The 12,268-nt window shown below is 32.2% G+C and overlaps 1 protein-coding gene across 1 annotated transcript; it reads left to right on the forward strand.

Moving 5' to 3' along the window:
- Window positions 1–9,396, forward strand: LOC127703042 (E3 ubiquitin-protein ligase TRIM71-like). The gene has a single exon (XM_052207432.1). The coding sequence runs from the start codon at window positions 325–327 to the stop codon at window positions 2,644–2,646; it is 2,322 nt and encodes a 773-aa protein (XP_052063392.1). The 5' UTR covers window positions 1–324; the 3' UTR covers window positions 2,647–9,396.
- The last annotated feature ends 2,872 nt before the right edge of the window (window positions 9,397–12,268 follow it).

The raw sequence follows: 12,268 nt of genomic DNA on the forward strand, positions 1-12,268 counted from the left end.
TATTGATGAGGGGAGAAAATGGCGTCTTGCACAGGGCGAACGGAACTTTCACAAGATATGAAGTTATTGCGTTTATTTCAAAGCTGAGTTGATTGTAAGTTAACCTTATCGCAATTATAACATAACAACATTTATTACTATAAACTTTTACTTGTAATGGGATCCGTGTGAGAATGAATGACTAAAACACATATTTGGAAGGTTACCAAGTGTCCATAATAGTCGACCTCGTTTTGTGAGCAAGACAAATCGCCATGTAGGATCACAAACACCTCGGTTTTTCAAACCAATCTACCTCATCAGGCTCATGAACTACCTCGCCCAATGGCCGCATATTCGGAGTCAGTCGGGGAGCAGTTGGCGTGTCCTGTTTGCCTCAATAGAATTGACGATCCTCGAATATTGCCTTGCCTTCACTCATTTTGCAGGCGGTGTTTGGAACAGGCTATCAACAGGGATCAAGGACAAGATCAAGGTGTTCTTCGGTGCCCAACATGTCAACAAAGTGTATCACTGGGACCTGAAGGTATTGATAATCTTCCTTCAAATTTGTTTGTTTCGAATTTATTTGAGGCAATGGTACAACATGAAGACTACGAAACTAATGGAGAGAGGCCAATCACGGGGACACGATGGTGTAGTTCGTGTGAGGAGGGAAGTAAAGCAACAGCTGTGTGTAAAAATTGCAATGAATACCTATGTGATAACTGTGTGATGGCACATCAACGTGTGAGATTGACTAAAGATCATTATATTGAACGTCTTTTAATGAACCGTAGTAGACCACATTATAGTTCACTTGCTGCTCCCTTAAGTTCACCCTCATCACTCCCTCAAAACATACAGCTTCCAGATTCTTTATCAAACAGTTGTCCAAGACATGAACATGAAATTCTCTGTTTTTTCTGTGATACCTGTTCAGTGGCAATATGTCGTGAGTGCACCATGGTTGATCATATTGGACATAATCGTATCTACCTCCATGATGCTGTTGAAAATTCAAAAGCCATCACCGTGCGACTTCTTACTGATGCAAAACTAAGTATTAAAGCTTTAGAAGAAGGTATTGAAAATTCTCAGAATATGGCTGAACACACTGAAGTAAGATCCCAGGCAGTAGCAAATGAAGTCCGTGCAACAACTCGACGCCATATGATTGCATTGGAGGAAAGGGAACGTGATTTACTCAGACATGTAGAAAAGGTTAGACAGGTTAAGGGAAAATCATTGCATCTGCAAATCGACGATTTAAAGCAAGGTCTTTCATCTCTTATGCAAACTGTTGATCATGTTGAAAACATGCTGAATACGGGTACTGATATGGATTCACTCAATGCAAGGGGAATAATTGTGAATGAAATGCAAAATGTGCGCAAACTCCGAGGTCATTTACAACCTCATGAAGATGATAACATTATGTTTACACCTCCTGATGCTGCTTTATATAATGCTATCAGCAAAATGGGAATAATAAGCAGCAGTGCATATGCACCAAACTGCATAGCAACAGGTGATGGCTTGAAAAAAGCATTAAAAGGGAAGGTTTCAATGTGCATGATTCATGCCAAAGACCACCATGGAGAGCCAAGAATGATAGGTGGAGATCCTGTTGAATGTATAATACAAAGTCCTGAAGGTGCATTGTATAGGACTGAAGTTCTTGATCGTCAGAATGGAACATATACCATATCTTATCGTCCACAAATGGAAGGAAAACATATCATTTCTATAACAATTCGTGGCAAGCATATTGCAGATAGTCCCTTTATAGTGCAAGTAAGAAGTGGTCGAAACTATATGACAGTTGGACAGCTTTTTCTTCAGTTTGGTGGAGAAGGAGAAGAGGAAGGCAAGTTTTGTCGTCCATGGGGAGTATGTTGTCATAAGGATAATTATATAATTGTTGCAGACCGAAGCAACAATAGAGTTCAGGTGTTTAACCCCGATGGCACTTTTCATCACAGGTTTGGATCTGCAGGAACAAGGCCTGGGCAATTTGATCGACCAGCAGGTGTTGCTTGTGATTCACAGGGAAATGTAGTCGTTGCAGATAAGGACAACCATAGAATCCAAAAATTTACTATTGATGGCAATTTTCTTATTAAATTTGGTGAGAAGGGAAATAAAAATGGCCAATTCAACTATCCATGGGATGTTGCACTGAATTCTGAAGGAAAAATATTAGTTTCAGATACACGAAACCATCGTGTACAGTTATTTAGTGCCGAAGGACAATTCTTGAACAAATATGGATTTGAAGGATCCTTATGGAAACACTTTGATTCTCCAAGAGGTGTCTGCTTTAATAATGAAGGACACATGGTTGTTACTGATTTTAACAACCATCGTTTACTTGTGATACACCCTGACTTTCAAACAGCAAGATTTCTTGGAACAGAAGGTTCTGGTAATGGACAATTCTTGCGTCCTCAGGGAGTGATTGTAGATCAAGAGGGTAACATTATAGTCACAGATTCCAGGAATCATCGCATTCAAGTATTTCAGCCAAATGGCAACTTTATGTGCAAATTTGGAACACCAGGTACAGGTCCGGGTCAAATGGATAGGCCTTCAGGTATTTGTTTAACCCCAGAGGGGCTTCTTGTTGTTGTTGATTTTGGAAACAATCGTGTACAGTTATTTTGAATATTGTTATTTCTTGCTTGCTTTTTCCCTTTAAGGGTAGACAAAATTCAATGTTATTGAATAAGAGCATTATAGCAATCAAGTTCATATTTCAGGAAAAGAAAACAGTTTCAGAAACTGCGTACTTTTACTCTTGTACTGTACACTAGATTATCCTCACGCATGATATGAAAATGCTTGGTAATAAGAATATGATGACTGGCCTGGGTTGTTATAATTGTATGAATGTCAATGCTGAAAGCATTTTGCAGCACTTGTATATATAAGTCAGATTGTTTTGCTTTTGATTTACTGAGTTAGCTTGAAGTCTGAACTTGATTGTTTTATACTCGGAGTAAAGCTATGTCTTTTTTTCCTTTCTTGTCATTATTATTGTCGCTAAAAGTGATAGACTCAGGTTTATTTTCACATGCCAAAGGCACAAAGCTCAGGGAATTAGTTGTGTTTTCAGCATTCATGCATGTTATTTGTGCGAGATTAAGGCTTATATACAAATATTCTAGATATCAGTGTCCAATGTCTTGGATGTTTGAAAGACAAATAGCCAGTACCTACAATGTAATGTCAGATTTTAAAGATTAGAAAAATAATCATATAATTTTGATTAAAAAAAAATAAAGTTTAGAGTATTAAAGAGATCAAGATTTTAACATTTACATATATATATATACTTTCCCCATTTTCTTCAATAGGTCATGTAAGTGATAATAACCAGTATGCACCTCAAAAAATTAAAAATATTTTTGTTTTTATTTTAAGTGTAATCGGATGGCACATTTAATTGATAAGTTATTAGAAATACAGGTATGAATAGACACGATAGATGTTTTTTAAACTTCTTCAAAAGAAAATATTAAAAAGTTTCATACAAGTATTGTTTCATTTTACTATGTATATATTTATATATAAAAAAAATCCTTATTAAAAACTACGACCATTTGAACATGTAACTTTTTAAAAATTAAATCAACATGATTAAAACTGAAAAAAATTATTCATTCTGTTGATTACAAATTAAATTAACCAATATTTTCCATTTGGTTATCAAAAAAATAAAATGTTTTTAAAACAATATATAAAATGAAAGACTAATTAAAATCAAGTGGTTTATTTTAGGATAAAGTTCTGAAAAAATAAAGGTCTGAAAAAAAGCTACCTCTCAAAAGCATAGTACATTATGTTCCCTAAAATTGATGTTTATATTAGTTGCTAAGGGAAACATGACCATGACTATATCTATGCTGATCAAACATTTCATGTTAATCCAAGCAGGGAATTTGGTCAGTAAATAAAAATGATATAATATATTGATATACAATCTTGCCCATAATTTAAAACTTATTGAAAATTTGTTAATATGTACCATTCAGGAATTTTACTTGTGTAGTAGATTTTTAATTGTTATCACTGGCTAAATACAAAATTTGCTGGTGGTTTTCTTGAGCCTTCATAAAATAAATTGCATTGTAAGGATGCAAGCTTTGAGAATGTGTTACATGTAGGTTTTATGAGAAAGAGTTTGCTAAAATGTTTAGACATAAGCTTATTATTATTAGTATTATCAGAATTTTTCTTTCTTGCAACATGTATGTGATTGATTGATCCTTTGGCATATAGTTTTCAGTGAAATTGCATTTCCAAATGTTGAATATTTTATAGACTAAATACTATTGATTTTGATTTAGCAATATTTTTTATTTTAAATTTATTGATGTGTAAGGAAATTGTTTTAAGCTAAATGGGGAATTGAACTTGTACTCTAGAAATACACATTACCCTGGTTTGTGTAGTGTCTCCATGTGTCATAGTTTGTATAAATATATGAAGGTAGTAATATTTTCCTTTATGATCACGAGATGTTAAGTCAGAAAAGGACCTAGGATTCTAAGCATTTTCTGTTATAAAGAAAGGGGGTTACATGTATTGTATATATATATCTGGGAGTGCCAGTTTAAGCAGTCATTACAAATTAAGCATATTAAAATATTGCTATTAAAATACATTCTTTACATTTATTATATTTTATTTCTATCCATAATAAATTAATTAAAAAACAAAACATTGATAAAAATGTAATTACATCTATTATTTTTTTGGAATAGAGCAAAACCCTATTATATTTGTTTCACCTTTAGTAACCTCAATGGCTTATTGTTAATTTTAAGGCTTGGAATTAATTAATTTCCCATGGTAATGTGGATATCCTGTTGTTTACTATTATCTTTGCCAGATTTTTGACATAACATTTTCCTTTGCCCTCCAGCTTGAATTGGACATGCATATTAAGCTGGACATTCCCATGTGATGGGTCATTTTGGGCCTTCTCTTGTTATTTAATGGTCATAAAAACACTCACATGACCTGGTCACTAGATGAGATCATTTGGGTCAGGGAGTTGTTTACAACATTAATGTTTAGCCACATTAGATTTTGACTTTGTAGTTGTGATAAATAGAAATTGTGTTTCTACAAAATTTTTGGGAAAAAGAAAGAAATATATTACATTGTAAATTAAAAGAAAATATAATTAAAGGAGATCATACAATTTTGAAGCACAAATTGATTTATGAAATTTGAAATAAAGTCACTTACAAAGATATATTTGGGGAGGGTTGAATTTTTTAGTTGTGAAAAAAAAATGCTGATTCTGGTGAAGGTGTTATTTTTGTACCCATGCTTTATCCCTTTTACACATGAGACAATGAATGATTAATGAGAAATGCAAGGTTTGTTTGAAGTATTATATTCACTGGAAAATGTTTAATATTTTTGTTATATTAGTGTAGTATATATAATCTAGCTTTTAGAATGGAATATGTGTTTGTTTTTTTTTAATGATATTGCATTTCCGGTGCTTGTTGAAAAAATTATGTGCTTGTATTTTACTATTTTTGCATGTTCTTTAATAGCATTGTTTGTGATGAAAAAGATTATATATCTTTACATTTATTGTTAGGGTATATGATATCCTTTCCCTTTCATTGTTTGTTACTCATTTTTTTGTACAAGAGTTTTCCAAAAACTCTTCTTTTAATTTAGAAATTACAGTCTTTGAAGATGACATTATTTTTATCTGTACATTTAATTCTAAATGTAGGCAGATTAAAATCAACATTGACAAAAACAAATTGTGGACAGCATATCAAATGCATACTTTTTTTCAAAAGATTATTATTTTGTTAATTTTCTTTAACAGAGAAGCATTTGCCAAGAAAAACAAACCACAAGATTCCTTAAAAAAATATTGGAAGGATGTTCAGTTTTTTTCTTAAATGATTTTGATACTCATTTTTGAAAGATTTGTTTTAAATCAATAATGTTTTATCCTTATAATTACCAGCAAATCATTTCAAATATTAAATTTGACCTTTTGGAATGGTAATATTTAAGATTGATAACTGCATATGATGATGTTGCACTTACTAAAGAAAATATTTGTTTCAGATTTATGTATTTACAAAAAAAAAAATTAACTCTTTTTTTTTTTTAATTTGCAAACTTTTTTCTCCATTTGACAGGTTGGTGTGTTTTAAAGACATGCTGAAAAATTGTTATAGATATTCATGAAATGTAGAATGGCAATACTAGATTTTAGTAATTTTTTTTGCAATATTTCAGCTACATTTTAATATTTGAAGTTGTATATTTAAGGACATAGAAGTTCAGAAAAATCTTGTACAAAAATAATGGGACTTCAGGTATTTGAAATACTTGCTGCACTGTTTGAGGAAAACTACACTGTACATAATTTGTACAATGTCAACTCACCAACCAAATAATTCTAAAAAAATATATCACTTGTTGATTTAGACAAATGAATCTTCAAAAGAAATTATATGCGCTACTTTGTGATTATGTCTTTTGTTTGTATGATATGTATATTAACTGTTTTTTTTTTGTCTCTGACGTTGGATAAAACGGGTATTGTATTATTATTGTAGGCTTAATAGGCAAATATGCTTAAAAGCTGGTTTTAAAACCTTATTACCTCATATGCTATGATGTAAATATATATATTAGCTTAAGTTGTTTATATTACTTTTAAGCCTTTTGAAAATTGTTTTTCTCTCAGGCCTGTAATGATAATAAGATTGATTTTACACATTTATTTTTAATTTGTTTGGAAACGTTTTATGAAAGAAGTTATATTAATTCCTTATCTAAAATAATTAACTAGATTTTTTAGACTAATATTCTTATAGAATTATAAAATTATAGTTTGAAATATTTTATGTTAACATTACAAAGACATGAAAGACAATTTTTAAAAGGCAATTTTTTGTTACTTGTAGACTTGAAGTTATGTTATTTACCGGTTGTTTATTTCTGTAAATCCATATTACGTTAATTTCTCAGGCAGCATATCATTTTCATAGATTTTTGCCTAGCAAAGAATGTCCTAATGCACAACACCATACAAGAAAGGCAATATAGTAACACAGTTACAAATTTTTGATGTTATTTTTGTTCCAAACTTGGAGTACATAGATTGTTATACACATATAGGTCTGTGAGACCTTACTGGTTGTTCAGAACTTTTGTATTGGGCTCGCTGAAAGCGATAAAAAATGAAAATCTATGCTTTTGAGAACAGTCAAATTGTTTGTTGTTATAAAATGTACAGTGTAGAATAAGTACCTCTTAAGCTTTCAAATAGTAAGTTTGGAAGTCATATATTTGCATTTATAATTTATTTTAATTTACGGTGGTATGGGTTTTTCAGTGCCATGCATTATTTAAAATCAAGTACATCTATAGCTACATTTACATGGACATTTCTTACCAAGAACTTTTTCATATTCATAAAAAGAACTAGTCATAATTTGTTATTTTTGAACAATAAACACTTATTATTGTTATTGATGACATAAATATATCTATACTTCTAGTATAAAATTGGACAAAAATGGGGGGACTTGAAATTTTTATGCTTCTGAAAATTATTATGCTACAGTCAAATTGTGAAAGATATATATCATATCATATTTCTTTTGACTGCATTTATTCATGTGATAGTAAAAATATATGACCATGTTGAATACAAAAATGTCTTGACAGTTTGTTAAATGCTAGATATAATTTTGTTTTGTTTTGTAAGGGTTGCTGTCTCATTGAAGTATTCCCTGCATCCCCTTACAGTATAAATGTAATTATGGATAAACATAACAGAATATATCTACACTTAAGTAATGTAATTAACTCTAACAGATTAAATATAACCCTCCCCTCCTCTATAATTTATATACTATATAAATCAGGTAATAGCATACCCGTACCTCATTCATATGTCTCAGGAATAACAGTAAATCTTTTAACATCACTTCTTTGAAACATTTGTACCTCATTTTAGCTTATATATTATATACATACAGTTATATATACACTTGTACATTATCTTTTGTTTTAAGTAATATTACATAAGATAACAATCAGTAGAAATACCTCTTATATTGTACACATATGTCATCCTAAACCTTTGTTATAAAAACAAACATACAATATTTATCTTTTTTCCCCCTAAATGACCATCAAATGTTCTGTCATAAAATTTGTCCAGTTAAGATACTAATGGTGATCATAATACTTTGGTTCGAACTCTTCTTTAATTATAAAAATGTACTTTGTAATCCAAGATAATTTACTGAAAGTAGTTTTGTAACCTCCATGGAATAAACGAATGTCTTTCTGTTAGGAAGGTTTAGTATGGATTATTTGAATATGGGTCATTGATTTCAAAATATTCATTTATAAAATAGAGTTCATCTGTTATCACATTGTTATGTACTTGTTATAATTGACTGTACTCACCATCATAGATTTTCTTGTTTATCTGTGTTACTATGGAAACATAAATTAGTAGCCAATTTCTTATATTTGTACTGAATTGTGCTGAATTATATTTTTGCATATAATGCACAGATTTGTCAAACAAATGGTCGTTTAACTTTTTTGACAGGCGTTCTTTTGAATTTAATGTCATCACAGTTTATTCATCAAATGAAGAAAAACCTTGTTGGAGTGCTTGCTTTTTTGCTAATTGTTTGTTTATATTAAAATACATGTAATGTGGAGTAGACATATTGATCTAGATGATTTAAATACTGGTTTGTTTAAGTCTTTTTTTTTTTTAATTCTATTGACTAGAATAATTTCATCAATTTTGGTAAATTTTTCATACTACTCTATACTGTTTTTCTGATGAGATTTTTTCATAATTGGGCATTTCTTTTTTAAAAAATAGCATTATTATATTTAATAGTTAATACCACAAGTACATGCACATTGATGGAAATGACCAACTATTCCATATATAACTTCTAATACATTTGTACATGAGGTAAACTTCGTGTTATTTTAATTTTTATTCACTGTATGAAAGATTTGTTATTGAACATAAAAAATAAATCTGTATTTTTATTACTCTCCTCAAGTCAAATTCTGTACAGTTTTTCTTTAAGTACAATTTAATGTATAAATTTATTTTGCCTTTTGAAGTTTAAAATGTTTCCTACCTTTTGTTCACAACTTGGTACTTATCTGTGTCTTCTTTTTTTATCCTCCTAAAGTATAAAGAAATATTATATATATATATATATATAAAGTCTATGTACATGTATATGATAAATACTTGTTTTAAGCTATTTGTTTTAAAAATGAAAACGCTCTGTGCTTTTAACACTTTTTCTCATCTTGTGCCAGTAAACTTTGTCAACCAGTGCAATTGCCACATTAAAGTAGTACTTTGAAAAATGTTAGTTTATTTTTATATGAAAATGAAAAGATGTAGACAAGTATGATTTAGATATAAGGAAATGTTGGGTATGCATCATTGAGACATAAAAAAACAAGGACTAAAATTCAAAGCGTAAAAATCAATAGATAAAACCCCTTAATAGTTTCACTGAATGGTCTTCAATGAAGTAAGCTAACAATATATAGTATGTGCAGATGGAAGGTGAATATGTGTTAATTCTTCAAAAAATTTTGCGCCTGTCCCAAGTCAGGAGCTTCTGGCCTTTGTTAGCCTTGTATATTTTTTAATTTTAGTTCATTTATATGTTTTGGAGTTTAGTGTGGCATCTGTTTTCACTGAACTAGTACATATTTTTGTTTAGGGTCCATTTGAAACCTGCCTCGGGGTGCGTGATTTTCTCACTGTGTTGAAGACCCATTGGTGGCCTTCAGCTGTTTTCTGCTCTTTGGTCGGGTTGTTGTCTCTTTGACACATTCCTCATTTCCATTCTAAATTTTATTACATAGTTAGGAATTTGGAGTATCACAAAAATGTACCTCATAATTTCTGAAAGGAAATGACAGTCTTGCTAAAATTTATTTTGATTAGGTAAGAAATAAAATACTTCTTTTCAAAAACTCAAACATAGCAATAAATACATCAGTGGGTAAACGAACAAAATTCAGTAAGCAAAAGACCTAGGTACCAATTAAAAAAGGTGGGACAGATAGATAATCGCTTTCCAAAAACATCATAAAAATGTGAACAAAGGAAGACAGAGACTAAAACACTATCACTATGATCATTAACAATGGTGGTCTATCATGTAGTCTGTAAACTTATCAGAGGAAACAATACATGTAATTCAGCTGTTTACGGTTTAATCTCAGGACAATCTTTGGTCGTTGGACTGGAAAGTATGCAGGTATTTCAAGTGGAAACACAAATGACTGACATGCATGTATGGAAAATACTAGTTGCTGACAGAAAAGTTTCATGTCTTCTTGAAAAACTTTACTTGTGTTAATTGTAGTACCCCTATCTTGGCAGAGTTAGTGGTATCTTATAATACACATGTTTGTCCCTCTGGTACCCCTATCTATTAAGCAGGGTAAGTGGTATCTTATAATGCACATGGTTGTCCCTCTGGTAACCCTCATTCATTAGGCAGGGTAAGTGGTATCTTATAATGCACATGTTTGTCCCTCTGGTACCCCTATCTATTAGGCAGGGTAAGTGGTATCTTATAATGCACATGTTTGTCCCTCTGGTACCCCTTATCTATTAGGCAGGGTACGTGGTATCTTATAATGCACATGGTTGTCCCTCTGGTACCCCTTATCTATTAGACAGGGTAAGAAGTATCTTATAATGCACATGTTTGTCCCTCTGGTAACCCTCATCTATTAGGCAGGGTAAGTGGTATTTTATAATGCACATGTTTGTCCCTCTGGTAACCCTCATCTATTAGGCAGGGTAAGTGGTATCTTATAATGCACATGGTTGTCCCTCTGGTAACCCTCATCTAATAGGCAGGGTACGTAGTATCTTATAATGCACATGTTTGTCCCTCTGGTAACCCTCATCTATTAGGCAGGGTAAGTGGTATCTTATAATGCACATGGTTGTCCCTCTGGTACCCCTATCTATTAAGCAGGGTACGTGGTATCTTATAATGCACATGGTTGTCCCTCTGGTACCCCTATCTATTAGGCAGGGTAAGTGGTATCTTATAATGCACATGTTTGTCCCTCTGGTACCCCTATCTATTAGGCAGGGTAAGTGGTATCTTATAATGCACATGTTTGTCCCTCTGGTAACCCTCATCTATAAGGCAGGGTAAGTGGTATCTTATAATGCACATGGTTGTCCCTCTGGTAACCCTCATCTATTAGACAGGGTAAGTGGTATCTTATAATGCACGTTTGTCCCTCTGGTAACCCTCATCTATTAGGCAGGGTAAGTGGTATCTTATAATGCACATGTTTGTCGCTCTGGTACCCCTATCTATCAGACAGGGTAAGTGGTATCTTATAATGCACATGTTTGTTCCTCTGATAAAATTCATCTATTAGGCAGGGTAAGTGGTATCTTATAATGCACATGGTTGTCCCTCTGGTATCCTCATCTATTAGGCAGGGTAGGTGGTATCTTATAATGCACATGTTTGTCCCTCTGGTAACCCTCATCTATTAGGCAGGGTAAGTGGTATCTTATAATGCACATGTTTGTCCCTCTGGTACCCCTATCTATTAGGCAGGGTAAGTGGTATCTTATAATGCACATGGTTGTCCCTCTGGTAACCCTCATCTATTAGGCAGGGTAAGTGGTATCTTATAATGCACATGTTTGTCCCTCTGGTACCCCTATCTATTTGGCAGGGTAAGTGGTATCTTATAATGCACATGTTTGTCCCTCTGGTAACCCTCATCTATTAGACAGGGTAAGTGGTATCTTATAATGCACATGGTTGTCCCTCTGGTAACCCTCATTTCTTGGAATCTAATGAACAAATACAGGCTGAGTTCGATTTTTGCTCTTGGATGATTTCACTTTCCAAGAGTTGGCCCACGATGTTTCAAAATATTTTATATTTAGTGGTTCACAAATAAATGGAAAATCTCTTAACAAAACAGACAACTTTGATGGACAACATAAATTCATAATACAGTTCGATCATTTTCACTAATTTCACTGTTGTTATTGAATAGTTGTGGAGATATGGATATGCTGAATTTAGTTGAACAATGACGTAAAGCTTCCAAATAGAAGTGTTTACACACATTGAGTAGACAACATTCGTTTTAAAGATTGCAAAATTGAAAGACTTTAAATTCTTGTGCATGTTGGCTTATGGTTTCTACGTACTAGTATTGTGAAATTGCGAGA

This window comes from Mytilus californianus, unplaced genomic scaffold, assembly GCF_021869535.1.
Source record: "Mytilus californianus isolate M0D057914Y unplaced genomic scaffold, xbMytCali1.0.p SCAF_5, whole genome shotgun sequence".
Taxonomy (NCBI): Eukaryota; Metazoa; Mollusca; class Bivalvia; order Mytilida; family Mytilidae; genus Mytilus; species Mytilus californianus.